The 26928-nt window shown below is 31.4% G+C and overlaps 1 protein-coding gene across 4 annotated transcripts in view; it reads left to right on the forward strand.

The window, feature by feature from the left end:
* LOC126740217 (kelch-like ECH-associated protein 1B) overlaps positions 1-25148 on the forward strand; it is a 34273-nt gene extending 9125 nt beyond the window's left edge. For all 4 annotated transcript variants that reach the window (XM_050446150.1, XM_050446152.1, XM_050446149.1 and 1 more), the window contains exons 2-12: positions 2434-2584; positions 2664-2777; positions 3487-3651; positions 7734-7883; positions 8653-8931; positions 11644-11835; positions 15463-15674; positions 15877-16082; positions 20092-20265; positions 20327-20416; positions 24903-25148. In XM_050446150.1, coding sequence (XP_050302107.1) covers positions 2447-2584; positions 2664-2777; positions 3487-3651; positions 7734-7883; positions 8653-8931; positions 11644-11835; positions 15463-15674; positions 15877-16082; positions 20092-20265; positions 20327-20416; positions 24903-25039 — 1857 coding nt within the window. In that variant the 5' untranslated portion in view covers positions 2434-2446 and the 3' untranslated portion in view covers positions 25040-25148. The remainder of the gene's footprint in view (positions 1-2433; positions 2585-2663; positions 2778-3486; positions 3652-7733; positions 7884-8652; positions 8932-11643; positions 11836-15462; positions 15675-15876; positions 16083-20091; positions 20266-20326; positions 20417-24902) is intronic.
* The last annotated feature ends 1780 nt before the right edge of the window (positions 25149-26928 follow it).

The raw sequence follows: 26928 nt of genomic DNA on the forward strand, positions 1-26928 counted from the left end.
CTAAAATTATAACAATTGTTCAAAATGTCTTCCCTCTTGTTCAATACATTTGATGCATCTTCTTCTGTATTCATATTCTTCTGTATACTATCAACATTAGTACTATTTTGTAGCATATCATTGCAACATACATTAATTCGATTAATTAGTTCGTCTCGAGTATTAATGTTAATACTATAAACATTAGATTCTAATGTGCCCCAGACATAAAAGTCAAGGGGCGTAGGTTCAGGGCTTCTGGGCGGCCATCTTACCGAACCGTATCTTCCGATCTATTTCTCCCCAAAGCATTGATTCAAGGAATTTTGCACAATTCTGCCATTATGGGCTGGGCATCCGTCCATTTGAAACCAAAGTTCCTGTCTAGCGGCTAAGGGGATTTCTTCCAGAAAGTCAACAAGGTCATTATTTAATAAATTTTAAAACTCATTGAAATTGAGCCGATCAGGAAGTATTACAGGCCCGAAAAGGCGACCTCTCATTAATCCTATCCATACGTTGACCCTTATCTCATGCTGAAAATATGAAACAACAGTCGCATGAGGGTTTTTTGTATGACATATATGGTTATTTCTTAAATTCATTATTCCGGCTCTTGTAAATGTTGCTTCCTCTGTCCAAAATAATTGATCTGTTCCCCACTCTTGTAACTTATTCAAGTACCACCTACAGAATTGAAGCCTCACCTCACCATCCACTGGCAATAAATCCTGAACTTTTTTCAAATGAAACGGATGCAAATTATTTTTTTTAAGAACTCTATGTACAATGGATTGGTGAATCCTTAATGCAGCACCGATGCGGCGAGTACTTCTAGATCTATCTTCTGTAACAGCTCTCATAATCGCAGGTTCTTGTCTCCAGCGTTGACTATTTTGACCAGCTTCTCTAATCCGCAAACCTCGAAAGGAACCAGTTTCCCCACAGCGTCTGAACACTTCTACAATTGTACTTCTATGGGGTTGCCGTCTATTAGGAAAACGAAGTGCATAAGATGTTCCGATATTCAATGTTTGTGAAACTAGGCATTATTTTTTTAAGCACGTTTAAATCAAATTACTTATTTAACTACTTTAAGTCGAAGTGAAAACTTAATGACAGTTCTTGTCAAATAGTAAATATCTATGCTTTTGTTTTAAAATCAAGTAATACATGGTTTGTGAATTTCCTTCTTTTGCGGATTCATTGCCATTTACAAAAGAAGGAAAACCTGCCTTTTTTCTTAAAGAACGAATATCGCGATATGTTATTTGTTTATGGCTTCTCTAATGGTAATTTGTGGAGTTGTTGTGTTAGGGAAGATAGATCTACAAGTACTCACCGCATTGGTGCTTAAAAGATCAAGAATTATAAAATTTTCAATTTTTGTAGTTTTATTTCTTTTGCCCATGAATTGCTGTGAAAACAAATAGCTATCACAAAAGTAAGTATATCATTGGAAAGCATATTAAATGCAGTAGTTTTTGCTGAAAAAAAAACATGTTCCTATTTACCAAATTTTAGAAAAACGACAACGAAGAAGATACCACTAATTTTACACATTTCCCAAATGTTACATTTAACTTCTGATAACACCCGGTATAAAAAATTACTCAAAAACTTAAATATACCCGTCTTATAGCAAATTTAATTCTCTTTCAGATGGTATATCTAAATTTTATGTGGTGGTAAGAATAACGGAGATATTCTTGTTTATACAAAAAAATTTGATAAAATCAAAAAATGTTAAATACTAGAAGAACTAACAACTTTTCGAAAAAATGTTATACGACTTGTTTAATGACCTCTTAAAGTTTGACGGTTTTTATAGTAGACACCTTGTATAAGTCTCAAATTGATGACTCCAATAATGTCCTTAAGAAGTCACGAAAAGTAATAAATACCTATACAGGAAAACCAGAAACAAAAAAAGAGATTGTTGGTATGTATTCTGAAAATAAATTAATTACAAACAAAGTTAAAACAACAAATAAATTTAACACCTACTGTTCAAAATTAACTCAGGATCTAGCAGCCAAAATTAAAAAAAAAATCGTTGAATACTGCTTTCATAATTTTTTAAATCTCGAGTTAATCAAATACTAGTCACATCAGAAAATTAAGTGAAATTAATTAATCCAAATAAAGTTACATCAATTTAAATAAGTACCACTTTCTCTCGAAAAAATATGGTTCAAATATGGTGTTTTTGAAACTTATTAGTTGAATTAATCCATTTATAATTATTGTTGTTAGTTTTACAGTGTATGTGTAGGTCATAAGGCCTGATGATGCCCTGCTTATACAGGGCGAAACACGTGTAGGCAATAAAATTTTGCTTATGAGACCGTGACATTGTTTCTTGTTGGTTTGTTTACATTTTGTGTGGTCTCTTGGAGAAAAATCGATGAGGATTTTATATTATTAGTTGAACCAATTATACATTTTCTTTAGATTACCACCAATAATGGACGGGGACGACGACTCGACAGGCTACAGCCGTATGCGTGCCACGATCAACTATCCGAAACACGCGAACAGCAGCTGTAGCGACCAAGCGGACATGTCGTTTTTGATGCTCGACTACCTCAAGGATGCCATGAAAGTACTTATTTTACTTTTGTTTGTTTTTTAGTTTTTTTTTCTTTTTTCTTATTTTTAATAAATAAATGTTCACATTTTAGGCTATGGACATGATGCGTAGCCACTTTATGCTCACCGATGTCACTTTGGAGGTGGGAACCGAGCTGTATCACGCCCATAGGGTAGTATTAGCGGCCGCTAGTCCATATTTTAAAGTGAGTGAGGTATTTTATAACGTCCTTAACTCTGAAAAACTAAACTCATACAGACAGAAATCATTAGACTTTTAATAACAGGACATTTATAGTAAAATCTGTATTGTTGTGACGAATTCATAATGAGTTACTTATTATATTGGGTATTACGTCACTTATAGCAAAAATCAGTTTAGAAATTACTATCTCACACGCTCAAAAAATTGAAAAGAAAAAGAAAATAGACTTATTCATCTATTTAAAAGAAATATGAACTCAAATCTGTAATGATATCGTTCGATATACTTAATTTAATTTAAGTTCAATAAATTTTAAATACAATAACTTACTTGAGGTATAATAGATTTTTTATATATACCTAGGAGCTGAGGTTCAATCTATTAATCTCTGAGCTCGTTTTTTTTCAATATCCTACCTAACTTTATTATGATTAATATTAAAAAACGATAAAAACAACAAGAAGACCTACTTTTTAAAAAATACCTAATTTAAACCAACGTTTCGGTAGTTATATCTACTACCGTTATCAAGGTAATTAAATTATTTGTTAACTAAAGCTTGTTGACACGTAATTCTTGATCACTTTTAGCTACATAGGTTTTTTTAAAGCTTCGTTTCCAACTTGAAATGTTATAAAACAATAAAGCATATTCGATGAAATAATTGAGATTATTGGAAAGAATGGTTTTTAAAATTGATTTTTTTCCAGGCCATGTTTACTGGAGGTCTTCAAGAGTGCGAAATGGCCAGAGTGAAGCTTCAGGGCCTTTCACCGACCGCCATGCACAAACTTATCAGTTTTATGTACTCGGGTCGGATACGAGTTACCGAAAATACCGTTTGTCAACTATTATCGGCTGCCACTATGTTACAGGTACCATGCTAGTGATACTGTCTTTTTTTTCTCAAAATAATCCCGAAACATGCTAAAAAAAAGTTAATATTAATAATATACATCAGGTGATTGTAACTCAATTTCCAAATAGTAGATTTCGTCAGTTGCAAGCTGTAATTGATTATCTAGAACAGCGTTACTCAAAGTGTGAAAGGCTCCGCCAGCAGTCGTAATAAATGAATGCATGTATTAAAGTGGACCCTATAAGAATAAAGTTACCTAAGATAAAAATAAACAACCAAAACGAAACGCCTACTTATAGGTGTACCAGTAGTACATATACGAAAATTTAATATATGCATTATTAAGTAAATGCCGGATCTATTACATCGAAATGTGACTATAAGCAATCGAATGACCTCGGTTCTTCGCGCGGTTTCTCGTGCTCGTGCATCGACGCGTACTTCGGAGAAAATCGTCTGGCTCTCCGAAGTTTCTGAGGCATTCGGGATGATTCGATGGTTGCTGGTATAATATAAAGGAGGATTGTTTGGCGCGGAGAATTTATTAATCAAGCAACGTATCGCAAAATGTACTCATACTGTGCTCAGTATTTTATGTTCGCTTGTCTTGTTGTTGTTCGTAGTGGTTGTAAAATCTTGTATTTCGTGCGTCAAAAGATACTATTTGTCATAAAATTGACCAAATCAAATTAGTGTTAAAGAAGAATGGTTCGCTTGGATGACAAATTCAAATCAAGGTGATATGACGGCGTCACGTTCTAGTTTTATGGTTTCAAGTTCAAGTAGTAAAACATCTAATGACACACTGAAGGTGAAAAAACGAAAGTATGACGAATCATATATTAATCTCGGATTTGTTGATTCCAACGGCTCACCTCTTTGTATGTTGTGCAGCAAACTCCTTCCTTATAGTTCGATGGTACCTGCTAAGATGCGCCGACAAAAACAAAAGTAAAGAATTTTTTCTACGTAAAAAAGAACAATTATTAAGAAGCCAAAAAAATATGACATATTCAACTTAGACTGTTGACACGGAGGCATCGTATTTGGTTAGTTACCGCATTGCCCAAGCAGGAAAAGCGCACACTAACGCTGAAAAGCTAATAAAACCATGTGTGGTAGACATAACAAAATGTATGCTCGACGAAAAATCTACAGTGCCGCTTTCGAACGATACAGTTACGCGCCGAATTGGGGATATCGCAGCAAACATAAAACACCGGTTTCACGGCTTCAAAATAACTAATTCGTCTTGCAAATGGATGAGTCGACTGACGTTGCTGGACTGGCCATCTTGCTAGTAACTGTGCGATATCCATATAAACATTCACTCGAAGAAGACTTGCTTATGTGCTCATCGCTGCCTACTAACACAACCGGAAAAGAAATTTTTAACACGATTAACATATTTTTTGAAGAAAACCAACTCGATTACTCGATTGGAATGATTGCATTGATATTTGTACCGATGGAGCCAAAGCAATGATGTGTCATAACAGCAGGAGCAATATCACGAATAAAAATGAAAGCGCCAAATTATAGTTCCAGCCACTGTATTCTGCGTAGACCAAATCTAAAATTGGTTCTTGATGAGTCAGTAAAAATAATTAATTTTGTCAAGTCACGTCCACTACAATCCCGATTGTTTTCAATATTATGTGAGATCATTAGAGATCATAAAACACTATTGCTCCATACTGAAGTGAGATGATTGTCTCGGGGTAAACCTTTGACAAGGAACTAAGAACAGAATTAGAAGCTTTTCTAACAGATGTTCCTTTTAATTTAATTGACCGTTTGTCCGATAAAAACTGGTTATTTAGACTAACATTTTTAGCAGACATGTTTGGAAAACTTAACGAATTAAACATGTCACTACAAGGAAAACAGACAACAGTTTTCAATGCTAACAAAAAAATAACTGCCTTCAAAAGAAAACTAGATTTTTGGATTACTTGTTTTGGTAAGAGAGAAATCGAAAGCTTTTTATTGCTAAGTGAGTTTCTTAGTCACCATAGTCTTAGTGATACCACCGAACAATAACAAGACTAGAAGGTTCACTTAACGCTCCGCCTCTTCTTATGCCGATCTCACTCGAATATCGGACGCTACTCTTTTTAAGTCTCTCGAAGTCGCTCCCGGACGAAATGCCTATGCCGGCTGTCTGATATAGCATATTTAAAGTAGTATAACAGTTGTCTCACAGAGTAGCTATTTGTAGGTAGAATTACTATACTGTGCTAGAACGTTATAGCGATTGTTTTGCGATTTGGTTTTATTAGGGATTTTATTAAGGATTCTGATAAAATGCCACGAATGTGTTGTGTTAATGGATGTTTGACTAGAGAAGGGACAGAAATATCATTGTTTCGGTGGCCCAGGGATGAACATAGGTAAGAATTTATAGAATCGTTTTAGTATAATCGTATATAATCGTATAGTTTTGAATGATAATTTTTTTAATATTTATATTTTATGCATAATAGAGGGTAATAATACTATTAAAATGAAAAACAATAATAATAATAATAATAATTTTTTTCCATATTCATCAGTATAAAACAAATTGTAAATGATATTTTTAGATGTCAACTTTGGAAGCAGGCTTTGGGATTTGTTAATAATCATAGGTTTACCAATATGACTCCAGAAGAATGTAGTAATAAATTAAAAGTCTGCGAATTACATTTTCCTCAAGAAACCTTAATGCGTAATACCGTAAGAACAAATCTGCTGTATAACGCTGTCCCGTCAAAAAATGTATGGCAAAATTGCGGAGAAACTAGTAAGTGTGTTCATTTTTTATACAGATAAATTTACCTTGATTTATTTGATGAATTGTAACAATTTGTTATAAAACATTATTGTTAAGATAAAATAAGAAAATTAATATTGCAGATGAGGCTAGAAGATTAAAATAAACAAAAGCAACACAAACAAGTGTAGAACAAGTATTATTCAGCAATGAAACAGATTAAGATTACTGTTAATGTCGTTTTTCTTATTTTTTAGTTATATGATTGTATGCATGTAATGTATAATATAATAATTTAGGATATGTTATAATTATGATCTTCAATCAATTAAACAGTTTAAAATATTTTCTTTTTTATTTAAATACCTACAACTAAAACATAATGGGTCGCAATAATATTATTTACATAGTTTGATTGTTTTGAAACACCCCGGTAAGTGAACCTTTATTTTATTTTGATGGCCAACGCACTGTTAACTGTCTGTATTACCCTCGTACGAGCCGACACAGCTGAACACTTGCGTGGTTTTTTTGCGATCGGCGGCTCGTATTTGAGAGCGCTACTTCACCCGACCGAGAGTGGGACTTCTAGTCTTGTTATTGTTCGGTGGTGATACAGAAATATTTCAAAATGAAATATTTGTTGAATTGGTGCAGTATCTCAATGATCTGCAAGAGACTTTTGAATCTTACTTTCCTGAAGAACAGAATACAAAACTGAAAATAAATTAATGGATTCAAAACCCTTTTTCATCTAAATTGCAGAAGCCTGAAAATATGTCGAATCAGATCTATGAATCATTTCTAGAACACGACATCGGATACAAGCATCGAATCATTATTCAAAACAAATTCACTAAATGATTTTTGGTGCAGGGTTCGTGTTGAATATCCACAACTTGCCACAGAAGCTTTGAATGTTCTTCTGCCGTTCCCAACAACGTATTTGTGTGAAACGGGATTTTCAGCATATATAGCTACAAAAACAAAATACCGCAATAGACTGGATGCCGAACCAGACATGAGAATTCAACTTTCTTCTATCAAGCTTGACATTACCCAGTTGATGAGGAATAAAAAACGGTTATATGCCTCGCATTAAATGAACTCAGTGTTATCATTTTCCTACTAACTCACTACTTACTGTATCTATCTTTTTTTGTATGGTCATTAATAAACAATTCACATCTAATTGCTGAGTTTAGGGTTCCGTTAAAAATTTAGTTTTTTAAGAGGGTTACGTCACGAAAAAAGTTTTGAGTAACACCGATCTAGAAATCTAGACTAGTGTTTATTTTTCATGATACATTGCTGAGTTTTCTTTTAATATTGTGTACTTTTAGATTCCGAACGTCATACAAGCGTGTTGTAACTTCTTGGAACGCCAATTGGATCCGAGTAACGCGATAGGAATCGCTTATTTCTCGGAACAGCACGGATGCATCGAGCTGTCGAAAAAGGCCAATCAGTATATCGAGAGGCGATTTGTGCAGGTAGAACAATTTTGATTTATACAGGGTGTCCCATAAGTCAACGATAAGCCGATAAAGGGCAATTGACCAAGTGCTCAGGGATTCAAAAAAAATCTATCTATCTTGAGTACTTTTAAAATTATAGGCATTTATAGAAAAACCGAAAAAAATTGACACTGTGGCTACAAATTTTCGAATTTCTTAACAATTTTTTTTTAATATAACCCTAAATAACCTTTCGATAAATGACAAAACTAAATTCAAACACAACTGTTCACATTTTTAAGAAATTATCGGATTTTTGCGCAACTCGTGTTGAAAATTGTGTCTTTTGACCATCATTTCCCAAATTTAACTAACTGTCCTGGAAAAGAAAACTACTTGACTGCTTGGCAAGTGATTTAAAAAGTTGGCGTATCTAATCTAGATTTCAAAATGGTAAGATACTTGCTAGATTATTGCTTCAATAGGTGTGTATTTTTATTTTTTTTAGTACATAGTCAAATGTACGCCGCTACTCTAAGCTAAGTTAATTTTATAGTCAAAATAAATAATGGAACAAAATCAAAGTAAATGAAACAAAACTTTATTAGAGTTACAACAAATGCTCAAATTGTCTGCCCTCATTCCTAATACGCATTCTAATCCTTTTTAGAAACGATCGCGTTATTAATCGGGCGAATCTAGGATTAGTTAGTTTGTCTACTTTTTAATACCATACTTCATGAAATTTTAATTTTTAAAATATCGAATATAGACTATGTCCTATCTTATCATTCCTGTCGTTTAGATCTGTCACGAAGAAGAATTCCTTCAGCTTAGCGCCCAACAGCTGATCAAACTGATAAGGAAGGACGAGCTGAACGTGCAGGACGAGCAGGACGTCTACAACGCGGTCCTCAAGTGGGTAAAGTACGACGAGGACAATCGCAATCGAAAAATGGAGGACATTTTGTCCGCGGTACGGTGTCAGTTTTTGCCGCCGAAATTTTTAAACGACCAGATACAAAAGTGCGACGTGATCAAGAAGACGCCCGCTTGTAGGGAGTACTTGTCCAAAATTTTCAAAGTAAGTGTAAAATTTAGCTTGCTTATTATATTATCATATATCAATTTCTGTCTATTTTTAAGAGTATAAATTGTTAATTACCATTGGAGAATTTATTTTTGCGCTTATGAAGTTATTGAGGACACTTTTTGGTTTTTGGCGAATGCATAGAACTTTCACACTCACTATATAACCGGTTACAACTATACAAAATACGTTTTTGGTGACTATACAGGAATATGGGAAAATTGTGACTAGTAAAAACGGACTCACATGAAATTTATTAGACTAGGAATTTAGCTTAATTTAGATGCTTGTAAAACGTTGTCTCTTTCCACCTATAGGATCTAAAAATTGATTGATTATAAATACCTGGAAGTCATATTAACTAAACGGAAAACAATCACTGCCTTACTGATCAGAAGCAATCTTAAATCGATTTAACTTCCTGAAAGGACGGACTTAACTGCAAGGAACTTCAAATCGGCTTCAATTGCCTGGAAGAAACCAATAATGAACCTGCAAACGTCAAAATAAGTTTTGAATACCGCGTTCAAGCAAATCTTAATCAGCATACTTTGAAAATGCCTTGACAGATTTATTAATATTAATTAATAAGTGTTCTTAACGATTGACTTGAATGATGATTGTCGTTGTTGAGCGAAATAGGCTATGCAATTAAATTTGCGAGACTATGAAAAGAGTTCTTTGAAATAGTTTGGTAGTACTTAGGCTGCCTGAAAATTGTTAAATTAAAAAATGGAAGTCCCTGTAAGAAATCTAAAATAGATCCAGTTGCCTGGAAAACATGAAGGATGACGCAAACTGACACATTATCCGGAAATCAACTGCTTGGAAGGAATAAACAAATTTATTTAGATGAAATGAAAAACTTTCTTTGATTGTCTGGAAATTATAGACTTAATATATAGACCAGGAAAATTAAAAAAAAAAGTAAAGCATGTTCCCGGACACTATAAGGGAATATGGGATAACTAGTAAAAATTTAAGGTACTTACGTCCAAGAATGAAGTTTGATCTTCAAAATCCTACATCTTAAAAAATTATCGAGGTTCTTCTCCTGGAATAAAAAGTGTGTGATTGAGAAGAATGTTTTTTATAAATGATACTCATAGTTCAAAAACAATTCAAGCTAAATTTTTGGAAATATTGGAATTTTTCGGAAGTGGTGTCTTACTCTCTTCAGAGTCCAATATCTCAAAAATTCATTGGGTTATTTTTATGAAACATAATGCATATTATTTAAATGAGTATTCTTAAAAAATAATATTGGTAGTTTAAATTAGTCCAGGCAAAAGTTTTGTAAATATTTGGATCCTAAAGTAGTCATGTCCAAGAACGAAACCTGATCTTTAAGTTACCTAACTATTATTTTTATATTTTCTTCTTTTTTATTATTTTATCGCATCATTTTCCGTTCTCTTTCACTCTCTGGGATTCAAATAGAATTTTTCCTATTAAATCCACATCAATTTATAAATTTCATTAGAGTCATTATATCCAAAAAAAAAATTACTGAGATTAAGGAATCCATTTTTCTATGTGTTTTCTTATGTTTCCAGATTTTTCATTTAGTTTTTTTCAGATTTTCCTATTTTGGTGCAACCTTTTTCCTCGAATCGTTCCTTGTATTTTTAATAATTTTTTATTATAAACCAAATATTAGTTCCTCATTTCTCTTCCATGTCCAGAAGAAAGAAGAGTCTTAACCGATTTACGGCCAAGGATAGAAATAAGACTTAAAATTTTTCAAAATGATATATTTTAATTATGAAAACATATTACAGAAACACATATGTGATATCAAAAAAGAAATAAATCTGCTACTTTCTGAAATAAGTGGTGTTGCGTAAACGCATCAATGGCCTAGAGTGTTAAGTGATATTGCCGAAAACAGTCAGCGTGTAAATAAATAGTGCAACGCTCACAAATATAAATTGTTTGACTTCTACATACACGACATCTTCTTCGGGAGTCAGTCCTACTGATTACATGTCCAGAGTGATCAACCCTCACTTCACTGGGTGTTCTTACCCATCACACCGATTCTATAATTTGCCACGCCATTATCATGCAAATCTACTCCTCCCATGTATTTATTATATCTTGAAATTACAGCTGGTTGTGGGATTGGCACTTCTTTTTTCGATTTTCTATTATATCTTTTAGCAGAAGTAAGAGGTTCTACATGATAATGGGTACTAATTGCTAGACTTGTCTAGACACACTTGTGACAGGCAATTTCAGTTATTCGGCCGGTGATGCGAGAACGCAACAGCATAATTTATGACCTAATTAGGAAAACCCTGGTTCAACTAGGCCCCGGTTTTCAATTTTATGGTGTAGTTTGGAATGTAATTAGTGTTAAAAAAATACAAAACTTTGAAAATAAAAACATTATATAGGAGTATATGATTTTTAGCCTATTTTTTTGGCTATTTTTTTGTAAATAAATCATTAGTGCAGTGTTGCGTATATCACTGGCCATAAATGGGTTAACCAAAAAAAGTGGTCTATTTAATGGGTCTTCTTTTAAATCATTCAGATTTTCCTATTAATTATTAAAATATAAACTTAAATTCTCAAGTTTTGTCAACTTTCAATTTTAAGTTCTTGCTTGCTAAACCTAAAAAAAAACGTAAAAATCATTAAACTCTTCTCCTTTAATCCCATTAAGCGATACTCTCACTAAATCCACGTCATATTTTTCAGGACTTGACTCTTCACGTAAGGACCGCAGTAAAAGAACGCACCCCGAACATCCCGAGGGTCATCTACGTGGCGGGCGGTTATCTGAAACAATCCCTGGACATTTTAGAAGGTTTTAACGTCGACGACAAAACGTGGATAAGACTGGACCGATTGATTATACCTAGGTCGGGATTAGGTTGCGCCTTCTTGAAGGTAACGCTAACAATTGTAAAATAATGAAGGAAAACCCCTTTTTTGAACTGATAATGAACAAACTCTCCTAATGGTTGGATCACATAAAAACGTCAGATCTCTAATTGTGCATTTTATTCAATTTAAGGATTTAATTTTTAAAAGGAACATTGACGTTATAGTAGTGAATTGGCAATATCTACAGAGCTTATGCAAATAAATAGGTTTAAGACGTGGAAGCAGGGAAGGAGGAGCCGGTGAAGTCGCTTTTTTGAGAAAAAAATAACATATTATACTCGTTATTTTCCCATAAGGGAATAAGCGAACAAATATGGATTAAAATTAAACTATCCCAGCTAAGCATTAGATTGGGAACAGTATGTAAACCCCCAAATTTTAATTCTGTCGATTTTTTTTAATGAAGTTACGTTTTCTCTAACTTATCTCTGTGGTTCATAAAGTTGTTTGTTTGGAAGATTTTAATATTGCTTTATTAAATACATATACAGGATGTGCCATAACTAATTTAACAGAAACGATTTGTTTTTTAAAATTCCGTAACTTTTTTAGACTTTGCATAGTTTTTATTTTTTATTCAAAATATTCGTTGTACAAACAGTTTCAATTCACTGAAAAATGACATTCATAAACCATTTTAATAGCTTTATTACGTTTCGAATGATTCATAAAATAAAAATTATGAATCTTTGTCAATAAATGTTCGACATGCCCTCTATGTGTCAATAATTTTTTATTTTTTTATTTATTACACTCTCATAAACATATTAGAAATGTAATTACTTGTTAAAAGTGCTTACTAAGCCAGTAAAGGCGAGAAAAAGAAAGACTACAACTAAAATATAATAACTAAACAAATTAACAATATAAAAAAAATATTAAAAACATACAGATACATATAGCAGGTTCTAAAACAAATATGTGTACTACTTATACTTTGAACTACCTAAAATCACAGATCTAATTTGTCCTACAGAACTATTAAAGAAATCTATATCACATTTTTGTATATATTCATTACTTTGGTACATCATTCGATTTATAGGTGAACTACTTGGAGTTAAACATTGGAACAGCTTTTTATTGCTTATTCTTAAGTTTACTTTAGAAACCACAAAAGTTATGTTGTTAATTAAGGAACATTTCTCATACTTTAAATTATTGACAATATTATATATAAATAGTACATAATTTAAACTTCGTCTAATACTTAATCTAACCATTCTAAATTCATTCAGATACTTTCATAAGAAATCATATAGGGACAAGTATTATGAGTTCTTAAGTATAGATACCTTAAAAACCTCTTTTGCACTTTTTCAATCATATCAATATGCACCAATGACTGTGATGACCAAATAACAGAGGCATATTCTAAATGGGGTCTAACCAATGTATTGTATAACATTATGATTGATTTTATTTGTTTAAAGTTTTTAGTGTTTCTAATTCCAAATCCAAGAACTTTATATGCTTTATTGACAATAGCTTCATAGTGCTGGTCAAATTTAAAGTTTGACTGCATGTACACACCAAGGTCCCTACATTCACTTTTCCTGCTTAGTGACAAATTATCTAACTTGGTACATTCCACTTTTCGTGTAAAAGTTAAAACATGACATTTACCAACATTTAATGACATTCTATTGACCTTAAACCACTTAGACACTGAGTCTAAATCACTCTGCAACTCATCACAATCTTTAATAGATGATATATGTTTAAATAACTTAAAGTCATCTGCAAACATGACACACTCAGAAAATTCTACAGAATCTGGCAAGTCATTAATAAAAATCACAAACAGTAATGGACCAAGGTTACTGCCCTTTAAAATTCTTTTACTAAAAAATCGTCGAATCTTGAAAAATTGTGGCAATTAATTGAGCTCTCTTGTGTTTTTTGTGTCTTCGTATACAATTGAATTCATATGCGAAAATCCAATGGGTTAAAGTCTACTTTATTGGCAAATATTCATTTATTTTTATTTTTTTTATTCTGCTGTGTTAATTATTTATGGGGCATCCTGTATACGAAAATTCGATTTCGAACTGATATCCATAATATAAACATAAGGTTTTAGGGCAAGTTAACAGTTCCAGAGCATTCTACTTCTCTATTTCAACGATCCTTTTCATATCTTATTGCGAAACATAAATCTTCTTCCTAATTAATTTAAAAAAATATGTAAGTAACAAGTTATGGGCAAGAGAGTTTATAAATGGCATTCTTTAATAATTTATAATATTCTTTCTTCTTTTTTTTATTGCAACTTAATAAAAATGAATTAAACTAAAAGGCTCGTTAATATTTACTTTCATAGTCAATTTAGGTATAAGGGTTAAATTATGGTTAGTCGAAAAGAAAATAATACGTTTATTTAGCAAAAAGCTACATATTAAAACAAACTAAATTAATAATATATAATTACTGGTCATATAATTAAATACTTAAACTAGTACAATTTTGCAAAAAATGAGGCACATTATTAAATTCATAAAGGCCCTTCGGCAATATTAAGTTATACAATTTATTGGTTTTACATTTTTCTATCAGAATGAAATCTTTAAATACTTTGGTTCTAATACAACCATGACTTGGAAACAAATTATTTTTAATTTTAAAAACAAATATAAAAACATTAAATAAAATATTTTGCTTAACAGAAAACATATTTAAAACAATTAACCTATTATCTATTGAAGTATATCTGTCATAGTTTAGAATCGTTCTCATAGCTCTGTTTTGAATATTTTGAATTTTGTAGTTCGGCAAATTGTATGACAGATATTTTGCGTATTTAAGAAAGAAGGAAAGAAAATTATTCGAGCATAAAATTATGACGGTAAGGTACATCTTGCACACAATTTTTCTTAGAGAAATGGGGGTGTGTCATATGTGAATTTTTATTAAACAAATTATATCCAAGTAACTTAATCTAGGGAACATGCAATAATTAAGAGTATTGACTAAAAGCTAGAAATTTTACATAATTAAACATGATGTTACCAATTTTTGTATTTCTGTGTCTAAAAGCCATTCCACCTAATAATAATTTGACAACTGATTCACTAAGTTGATAAAATTTGTGATACATACATTTATATGATGATCCCTCTTGAGGTGAGAATCGAAATAAATTCCCAGGTATTTAACCTTTCTTGAATTTGAAATTGTTACATGTATGATGTTAGGTTTTTACTTATACTACATATAAAACCTATTTTGTTTCGAGAATTGCCTCATAATATAATCTGCAGGATTGTAAAAGTTTAGATTAGGGTCAAACATAGTCAAATATTTACTGCTACTTTGAAATACAATTTTCTCTCCGTTTATCATTAGATTAATACTATTTAGATCAATATTCAGTAATTTTGTGTTTTACCAACTAAACAATACGTAAATTTAGACGCATTTAGACATAAATTATTAAAACATAGCCGAACAAATATCAGTTTCAGATCCTGATTTATCGCTTCTTGCATGACAGTTAATTTGTTACCATTTATATTGAACAGCAGTCAGATTTAAAATCTAAAGAACTGAACCTCGCCTAGTTTGGTTTGTCAATCTGTAATTTCACAATGTGAACGTACAGAAAGTCCGTAACATTATTATTAATTTTAGGGTCATTTTTACGCTGTAGGGGGCAGAAATAACAGTCCGGGGAACAGTTACGACTCGGATTGGGTGGACCGATACAACCCGATATTGGACGAATGGATGCCCTGCCATCCGATGTCTTGTCCAAGGAATCGGGTGGGAGTGGCTGTTATGGACGGATTGCTTTATGCAGTCGGCGGCGGGGAGTGTACCAAATATCATAACTCTGTAGAATGGTAAGTACCATCTCGCTTACTATCAAACTAAGATACTCTTGTGAATTTGAAGTGGTGGTTTCTAGCCAACAAAAATACTTACAAAACATCATTTCTTATTATTAAAGATAGAACGTGAAGAAAAATAATTATTTGACTTCATGTGATGTGGTGTACTCACTATATTCCTAAAGGAGAATATTTTAATTAATTTGTTTCCCAGTTATGATCCAGAACTGGACAAATGGATCCTAGTGAAACCAATGCACTACGCCCGTCTGGCAGTAGGTGTCGCCGTCGTCAATAGAATCTTATATGCCATTGGCGGTTTCGACGGTGTGGTGCGACATTGTTCCGCCGAATGTTACCATCCGGAAAACGACGAATGGTCGTTGATTCCTCCGATGCATACCGAACGAAGCGGAGCAGGTAAAATGTTCTTTTCTTATTAAAAATCGCGAAATGTACACGAATTTATGCGAATACAACATTGTTTGACTATATTACTTTATTCAAGTAATAAATCGGTAACTGGTACCAAAAAAATATCTTATAAGTTTAAATAACTGCCAAGTAAAAAATAGTAGTAAGAAATACATAATATTAACTTAATACTTGACTATATACGAAATTATTACTTTGCGGCAACTCTGATGGTAGCTGATACCGCTTAGCGACCCGACCTAATTACCTTTACAACGTCGTTACTATAAAGTAGAAAATATTGGTCGGTGGGACGATTAAATGGGAACTTTTAAATAAGCGCGATTACAAAGTTAAATTTCAAGTTCTTGCGACTACTACATAGGAACATCAAAATATTACCACGCAGTCATACGCTTTGAAGTAATATTATCAGTAACAAGACCGAAATAGTTACCCTTATTTCTTCTTTAAAGTAATATCTACCACCTTGGCTATTAAAGCAAATTAGCTTTAAGTAATTATTTCTACTATGCAGTAAAATATACTTTATAGTAGCATTTTTTTGAAATAATTTACTTATTCCTAAGTCATTTTTACTTTGAAGTAACAAAAGAAACTTCTTGGTAACTCTAACAACAATTCGCCATATTTTTTTTAAATTATTTGACTCCATTTTGTAAAAAAGGTATTGCACGATTTTATGAATTTGCTAAAATCGGAATACTTTTACATTTTATGCAATTTTTATTAAATTATAGACTTCTTATATTCATAGGAGTAAAGAGGAGTGAAAAAAATTATCTACCTTCTTTAAAAACTTGGTATATTTGTTTGTTAAAAGTCATTATTTTAATGAGGCGTTCTTTATTTTCGTCCTATATTGCCTATGTTTAACAGTAAAATTTGCTTCGTTTACATTTTTCCACTCTGGTAAGCGATAATATCAGCTATATTAAATACAATATGAAGTAGATTAACCCCGATACAACGCCATCACTTAGAATAAAGACGGACATATGAAATTATTTGTGTTGACAAAGAAAGAGAATCAAAATGTTTGCATAATATTGTCTCAGTAACTTCTTAGTAACTAGCACTGCACAATTACTACTTTATGACATCCCGAAAACCACTATGGGACGTTAAAAAGAAGTTCCCGGGACGATAGAATTACGTATTTGCTACAGCAAAATCATTCCCAATTTTGGTAAAAAAGTGGTAACAGAACGGTGCTCTCTGAACATATTGAAAAAACGATAAATACTTTAAAATCATTAAAAGAGGATGTGCAAAAAACTCAGATGGTCGATGAGTTTTCACATTTTGCCAATAACATAGCATCTCAATTACGAGAAATTCCAATTTCTGATGCAATGAAGTGTCAATTAGAAATAATGAAAATAGTCCAAGAAAAGCGTCTCATGGTAATGCGTCGAAACCAGCAAATTAATGAACCGTCAACTTCATGCAGTGCATTTTACAATCCTGCACATAATCAGGAATTAATACTCTCTAATAGGAATAACATTCACCATTCATTCCCAATTTTGGTAAAAAAGTGGTAACAGAACGGTGCCTAAACGGTTCCCGCGACTAGTAACCACAACTTTAAAGTATTCTTTATAATCGCGATTACGTAGCTGTTGCCAAAAATGCTAGTTGGGGTGTTTTTCATCTATAGGAAATACAAAAACAATAAAATAAACAATTTAAAAAAAAAATGGAAATTTCTTCTTCACACCAAATAATGGATATGGTGAATTAATCTGAAAAAGACGAGTTCTAAGATTCAGAATCTATTTCTATCACTAGCTCATTTTTAAGCCAATTTTACTTTACTTCGATGCCCAGCATGTTGATTTTCTAAATATTTATTTAGGTTATAACTGTTTCCGTGTCTTCCTTCCGATATAGCAGAAAAGTAAATTAATACTAAAAATGTAAATACCTTAATGACTTGCTATTATAACGATTATGCCTCAAGTAGTAGCTAACAAAAAGCGATCCTACACATCGGTTGAAGAGGTTGGTGAAAAAAATTCCTCCGAAGCCTACCTTTGCTTCGGGCAAACAAGAGTCTGACGAGACGAGGCAGCTAACGACAACCCAGCTTCAACGATTCGTTTTAGTTGAACAACTGAAAGTTGCTCGTCTCCAACAACAATATTACTCTGCCAAGCAAATAATTTAAACGAGGCATCAAACGAAAAAGCTCCGTAAGAGTATGTTGTTGGAGATAATATTTACTAAAACTTCTAAATAAACGTATATGTAATGTGTATCATTTATAACAAAGAAAATAATTGAACGTTTTTTTTTCAATTCAAAGGTGTAAGTTTATTTCTAGTTTAAGTGAATACATCTTAGTACGCTCGAAGTAAACGAGATATACATCGCATTACAAGAAAGTTTTAATCCTAATTATGAACATATATTGGTAATAAGACGAGCTAATTCCTCTCGCCGCCTTAATCCTTGTGCGCGAATAGCATCTACATTTTCATCCTCTATAATATATGTATATCTCTATCTTCATCTTCGTCATTTTCTTGAAAATCGTCATCTCTTAATTGCTTAGCTATATTGTGCAACACAGCACACGCAATTATAACTTTTGAAATACTGGTCAGTTTTACTCTGCATCCATACTTGCCCAAATCTATGCTCAATCACAACTCGCTCTGATGTAAGCAGCCTGTTAAGGACTCTCTGATATTCCTCGTGGGGGTCGGTGTAAGGTGTTATAAGACATGACATTATACCATACCCACTGTCCCCTAGAAGAATATTGTTTCTTGTCTTTTTCATGACTTCACACACTGCCGAATTTTCCCATATACGCGCATCGTCGAGTTATCCAGGCCAACTTGCATCTATACTAGTTATAACAGAATTCTGCTCGCATGTAACCTGTACATTAATACTGGCAAAACCTTTCCAATTTACATATTCGCCTTCAAATTGGGCTGGTTTTTCCATCAAGACGAATATGCGTGCAGTCGATAACTCCAATAGCTGTGGGAAAACGGACCCTGGTCAACCATTTCTCTTTGGCCTGCATAATTTGATTTTCTGTATTTGGGAACCTGATAAATTCGCCGGCTTGTTGTACAATTCGCTCTAGCACGTCATGAAATATTCTGGACACTGTGGGTGGCGAACATCCCAATTCTTCAGGTATTCCGCTCCGAAATTCAAGGTTCGCACAATACCCCAGAAATATTTTCATTTTCTGCACAGGTGACTGAGCTGCTGCACGAGTCTCAAAATCCATGCCAAGAAAGTAATTTGCCAACCACACTACATTTTCCTCCTCAAATCTAAACAATCTCTTGAAATCTGACTCACGAGGTGTACGTCTTGGTTTGTAGTATTTTCTTGTACGTAAATTCACCACATTAGCCATAACTAACACAATACTGCGACTAATTAACCAAAGATCACTTAAACAAGTTTTTACAAATAGATTTTATTAAACGAAAATGCACAAATTTTAAGATGCAAGCTCTAAGATGCCGAGACAACTATTGATAAAATGAGAAAAGTTGCTGTAACCTAGATTCCTTTTTTTAGAAGCAAATCCTTTAGGTTTTAAGCAAATGCTCTTTTTTATAAATAAGAAAAAGTTAACACCTTTTACGTTACAGAAGCGAGACCTTTTCCTTTACTTCTTTTTATCCATATACTTTGAAGGAATTGCTTTATTTTTTGAAAGCAAAAGGTAAAACTTTTTTTTATAAATATGGACTATTGTCTTTCCCTCTTTAACTTAAAGCTTTGCTTAAGATTTTCTGTTTCTCTTTGATACCAAGAAAGAAAAAAATTATACAGTATACAATACTTACTGTAGTTACGAGCTTGAACATCAAAACCTATTTTATTGTATATGAAATTTATTTATTCTTTAAATAAATTGACTTTCTTTTTAATAATAATTAATTTATCTGCTGTATCCGCTATAAAATAATTAATATTTTATTCATATCTTTAAAATATAACATTTTGTTACTAGGGGTTTGTGCCATAGACAAATACATTTACGTTATCGGAGGTTATAACGGTAAACAGTTAAATACCGTCGAACGCTACGATACGGAGAACAAAGTTTGGACTTTCTTATCCAGTATGAACATATCGAGAAGCGCTTTGAGCGTCACCGTGCTAGATGGCAAAATATATGCTATGGGTAAGCCAGTGATTTTAAAATGAGTTTTTAAGATGCAAAATTTTAATATCGTTTTTTTTAGGAGGATATGATGGCCACCAGTTTTTAAAGGATGTCGAAATTTACGATCCCAGTACAGACGTTTGGTCGGAGGGCACTCCTTTAACTTCTGGTAAGCAATTCAGTTAGCACCAAAGTATTGATTGAAAATTTGATAAATTAGATTTATTTTTAATGCTTCGGATTTTTAATGAATTTTTTTAAAATTTCAAGTATTTTAATTAAATCTATGTCTGAATTGCCTAGAATAATTAATTAATTTTTTACGTTAAAGTAAAAAATTGTTTTTTAATTCCAGGCAGTCAAAGCATACTAATCATGATTAAACCTCAACTGCCTGGAATAATTAATTAATTATTTAATGGGCTCAAAGTTACTGAAAATTACTGTACAATTCCAGGCAGTTGAGTTATTTTAATTAAGATTAAAATTCTTCAACTTATTTTACGATTCCGAAGGGTTGATTTTTTAAAAGTTTTTTTAAATATCAAGCATTTTAATTAAATCTATGTTCCAATTGCCCGGAATAATTAATAAATTTCTTACGTTCCAGGCAGTCAAAACATTTTAATTAAAATTAAACCTCAACACTCTGGAATAATTAAGTGGTCTTAAATTGACGTTTAAGTTAGAATTTAATAGACAGTTGATCTGTAGATATTTTAAAGTTCAAGTATTTTAATTAAAATTATGCCTCAACTGCCTGGAATAATTAATTAACTTTTTGTTGACGTTTAAATTAAAATTGTTTTACAATTCCAGGCAGTCAAAGCATTTTAAATAAGATTAAGCCTCAACTGCCTGGAATAATTAAGTAGTTGTAAATTGACGTTTAAGTTAAAATTTAATATATAATTCTAGACAGTTGATCTGTAGATATTTTAAAGTTCAAGTATTTTAATTAAAGTTATGCCTCAACTGCCTGGAATAATTAATTAACTTTTTGTTGACGTTTAAATTAAAATTGTTTTACAATTCCAGGCAGTCAAAGCATTTTAAATAAGATTAAGCCTCAACTGCCTGGAATAATTAAGTAGTTGTAAATTGACGTTTAAGTTAAAATTTAATATACAATTCTAGACAGTTGACCTGTAGATATTTTAAAGTTCAAGTATTTTAATTAAAGTTATGCCTCAACTGCCTGGAATAATTAATTAACTTTTTGTTGACGTTTAAATTAAAATTGTTTTACAATTCCAGGCAGTCAAAGCATTTTAAATAAGATTAAGCCTCAACTGCCTGGAATAATTAAGTAGTTGTAAATTGACGTTTAAGTTAAAATTTAATATATAATTCTAGACAGTTGATCTGTAGATATTTTAAAGTTCAAGTATTTTAATTAAAGTTATGCCTCAACTGCCTGGAATGATTAATTAACTTTTTGTTGACGTTTAAATTAAAATTGTTTTACAATTCCAGGCAGTCAAAGCATTTTAAATAAGATTAAGCCTCAACTGCCTGGAATAATTAAGTAGTTGTAAATTGACGTTTAAGTTAAAATTTAATATACAATTCTAGACAGTTGACCTGTAGATATTTTAAAGTTCAAGTATTTTAATTAAAGTTATGCCTCAACTGCCTGGAATAATTAATTAACTTTTTGTTGACGTTTAAATTAAAATTGTTTTACAATTCCAGGCAGTCAAAGCATTTTAAATAAGATTAAGCCTCAACTGCCTGGAATAATTAAGTAGTTGTAAATTGACGTTTAAGTTAAAATTTAATATATAATTCTAGACAGTTGATCTGTAGATATTTTAAAGTTCAAGTATTTTAATTAAAGTTATGCCTCAACTGCCTGGAATAATTAATTAACTTTTTGTTGACGTTTAAATTAAAATTATTTTACAATTCCAGGCAGTCAAAGCATTTTAAATAAGATTAAGCCTCAACTGCCTGGAATAATTAAGTAGTTGTAAATTGACGTTTAAGTTAAAATTTAATATACAATTCTAGACAGTTGACCTGTAGATATTTTAAAGTTCAAGTATTTTAATTAAAGTTATGCCTCAACTGCCTGGAATAATTAATTAACTTTTTGTTGACGTTTAAATTAAAATTATTTTACAATTCCAGGCAGTCAAAGCATTTTAAATAAGATTAAGCCTCAACTGCCTGGAATAATTAAGTAGTTGTAAATTGACGTTTAAGTTAAAATTTAATATACAATTCTAGACAGTTGACCTGTAGATATTTTAAAGTTCAAGTATTTTAATTAAAGTTATGCCTCAACTGCCTGGAATAATTAATTAACTTTTTGTTGACGTTTAAATTAAAATTGTTTTACAATTCCAGGCAGTCAAAGCATTTTAAATAAGATTAAGCCTCAACTGCCTGGAATAATTAAGTAGTTGTAAATTGACGTTTAAGTTAAAATTTAATATACAATTCTAGACAGTTGACCTGTAGATATTTTAAAGTTCAAGTATTTTAATTAAAGTTATGCCTCAACTGCCTGGAATAATTAATTAACTTTTTGTTGACGTTTAAATTAAAATTGTTTTACAATTCCAGGCAGTCAAAGCATTTTAAATAAGATTAAGCCTCAACTGCCTGAAATAACTAAGTAGTTGTAAATTGACGTTTAAGTTAGAATTTAATATAGAATTCTAGACAGTTGATCTGTAGATATTTTAAAGTTCAAGCATTTTAATTAAAACTATGCCTCAATTACCTAGATTAATTAATTAATTACTTAATGGCGTCAAAGCTACTGAAAATTACTGTACAATTCCAGGCAGTTGAGACATTTTAATTAAGATTAAAATTCCTCAACTTATTGTACGATTCCAGAGGGTTGATTTTAATTAAAGTTTTTTTAAATTTCAAGCACTTTAATTAAATCTATGTCTCAATTGCCTAGAATAATTAATTAATTTTTTACGTTAAAGTTAAAATTGTTTTTTAATTCCAGGCAGTCAAAGCATTCTAATCATGATTAAACCTCAGCTGCCTGGAATAATTAATTAATTACTTAATGGTATCAAATTTACTGAAAATTACTGTACAATTCCAGGCAGTTGAGTCATTTTAATTAAGATTAAAATTCCTCAACTTCTTTTACGATTCCAGAGGGTTAATTTTTTAAAAAGTTTTTTAAATTTCAAGTATTTTAATTAAATCTGTGACTGAATAGCCTGGAATAATTAATAAATTTCTTACGTTCCAGGCAGTTAAAGCATTTTAATTAAGATTAAACCTCAACTGTCTGGAATAATCAAGTGGTCTTAAATTGACGTTTAAGTTAGAATTTAATATACAATTCTAGACAGTTAACCTGTAGATATTTTAAAGTTCAAGTATTTTAATTAAAATTATGCATCAACTGCCTGGAATAATTAAGTAGTTATAAATTGACGTTTAAGTTAAAATTTAATATACAATTCTAGACAGTTGACCTGTAGATATTTTAAAGTTCAAGTATTTTAATTAAAATTATGCCTCAACTGCCTGGAATAATTAATTAACTTTTTGTTGACGTTTAAATTAAAATTGTTTTACAATTCCAGGCAGTCAAAGCATTTTAAATAAGATTAAGCCTCAACTGCCTGAAATAACTAAGTAGTTGTAAATTGACGTTTAAGTTAGAATTTAATATAGAATTCTAGACAGTTGATCTGTAGATATTTTAAAGTTCAAGCATTTTAATTAAAACTATGCCTCAATTACCTAGAATAATTAATTAATTACTTAATGGCATCAAAGCTACTGAAAATTACTGTACAATTCCAGGCAGTTGAGTTATTTTAATTAAGATTAAAATTCCTCAACTTATTTTACGATTCCAGAGGGTTGATTTTAATTAAAGTTTTTTAAATTTCAAGCATTTTAATTAAATCTATGTCTCAGTTGCCTGGAATAATTAATTAATAATAATGACGGTCAAGTTAAAATTATTTTACAATTCCAGGCACTCAAAGCATTTTAATTAAGATTAAACCTTAACTGCCTGGAATAATTAAGTTTACGATTGAACCAAGGAGTATGTTTAATTATATTAGAATGCTTAACCGGAATAAACATTTTACAAGAATAGCAGAGAACACTGTAAAAATTATTGACATCCCAAACCAATTAGATATCCCTTCTTTTTGAGAGTACTAATATTTAGCTCTGTTAAGAAACTTTATTAAAATTCTCCATTATTGCAATTAATTCGTTTGTTATCATCTGAATCAAGCGGATTTTAACTACCGGACCCGATTCTGTTCTCATTCCTAGAGTAGAATTCCAGAGTACTTAAGAGAAAAACCAGTAACTCACATTTCTGTTTATTTCTAATGGTATTTATAAATCTTATTAATATAGTTACATCTTTCTTATAAGTAATCATAGATTATTGAAGGAAGAGGAAATGTTTTATTACATTTTATTTAGAAGATTCTATTAGATATTAAATAGGTTTCAGGATTAAATGTGATGGAATTTAGGATGTGCTCACACGATTAAATGTTCTGAACGCGTTTTTTTTCTCAACCAATGTTTACTGCCACATTTTGACCTAGTAAAAAATAACTGTAAATTTATGATATTTATTATTATTATTATATAAACTATAGAATGTTTACTGTGAGATTTGATTCTGATGATTTTTTTAGGTCGTTCCGGACACTCCAGCGCCGTCTGTTACAACTGCGGCAGTCAAGATCGCGGCTTAGCAATGGAAACGGAACCGACCGCAATCGTTAATTTACCACAACAGTGTTCATCCAGTACCTCCACCGGTCTTCGGTAATATTTATTTTAACCAGTTTTTCCTTCCCCCCGAGATGCTGTGTAACTACTTTGTACCATGTACGATCTAAATTGAGAGGAATATTTTTAAGAAATGTTAGTTTAATCCATTCCTGAATAGTTTTTATAAGTAGAAAATATTAATTGAATGAGTGCGGACATTGTTGGTTTTTAAAAGGTTTTTTTAATTTTTATTATTAGCGTGGATAGTTTATTTTTTAGGGATTATTAAAGCAATGATGTATCACTGTATACATAATTTAAATTTAATATTTTAGTTTGTATACCATGAAGCACACTTTGAACAGAATGCTATTTTACTTGAATGAAGTAATAGCATTTCTAGACTAGTGGAAAATTATAGTTTTTCGGACGATATTCTAAATTAACTACACATTTAATAGCAACTGAATGTCTAGAATGCAGAAAAAATGCATTAGCTGCCAAGATTTTTAAACTAAGTGCCCATTCAAATTCTAATAGGATTTCTAATGTAAACAAAACCGCTCAAATGCCTGGAATAGAAAGAATTTTGAAAGTTGTAGTTTTTCCAGTTTTCTAGATTACTTACCAGGCCCAAATGCCTGGAATGGGTCATTTTATTAGTTTCTAAAAAACTTTGGCATAAGGAAAGCGTACATCTAAATGCCTGGAATAGAATACTATATAACTTAAATCATAGGCTTTTAAGATTTTTGTATTTTAGATTAATTACACGTCTATATAAGGACAAGAAACGAATTTTAGGATATTTTAATGAAAAAAAAAACCTATAATTTCAAGGGTTAATTCTAAAAAATCTAGTTTTCAAGTTCATTCAACTACCTGGAATACAATTGTTCAATAATCACTTGAATGAAATAATTGAACCAAATGCCTAAACTAGAATTCACAAACGGTCCCATATCTTCTATATGGGGTGGAATTGTAACCTTCAAACAACAAAAAATTGTTTTTTTATAAAGTTGCTTTAAGTGAATCCATTCATATAAAATGCACCAAAAAGTATTTTAATATTTGGTTTTTTTAATTAAAAGAGATTTCGTCTTTTATAATTGACCGGGCCTATAAATGACATCTTGAATATGCGTGTGTATTCAAAATGTTGTATTTACTGGACATAGTCAATATCTCATCGTACTTTTGTCATATATGTTTTCCTAGATAGTAAATCCTTAGTAAGCTTCACACTATCCAAATACAGATAATGGAGGCAGTCAAAAATACTGCATTTTGATTAAAAAAAAATTAATTTATATGTCTGAACGAAACAAGGCACTTTCTTCAGTTTTCAAGCAAGAAACCCTTGAAAACTTTCATGTTAGATTGAAATAATTCACTTCCCTGGCATATTTAAAAATAGGGGAATATATAATTGCACTTTTGAAAATTCTTCTAACTTTGTACCTACAAACTAAAAAAGGCAGATTCTGTGAGATTCTGTCAGAGAATGTTAACTTTTAGCCTAGTCGCTATAAAATGATATAATCTCACTTTGAATTAGATACGTTTTAACTTTAACCTTTTTTATTGCAAAATGATACATTCGCACTATGGAATGGGTACATTTAAACCTAAGGCTTGCGTACTATAAAATAACAGAATCGCACTCTGGATTAGGCTGGCTGGGTTACTTGCACATAATTTGTAGCGTGACTTTCTCAGCCTCTCTCTCCCGGTTTATGTAGTTAAAATTCAATATAAGTCTAAGTAGATTGTTTCAAAGAGCCAATAGCAATCCTTTTTTTTTAAAAAGAAATATAAAAATGTTCACTTGTATCTGTATCGAATTTTAGCGCTTCCACATTGCCAAGAAAGTTTATAAATTTTCTGCAAGCAAGTCAAGTTTCGATTGGAAATAATAATTAACAAAGTTTAATGGACGTGTAT

This window comes from Anthonomus grandis, chromosome 9 (assembly GCF_022605725.1).
Source record: "Anthonomus grandis grandis chromosome 9, icAntGran1.3, whole genome shotgun sequence".
Classification (NCBI taxonomy): Eukaryota; Metazoa; Arthropoda; class Insecta; order Coleoptera; family Curculionidae; genus Anthonomus; species Anthonomus grandis.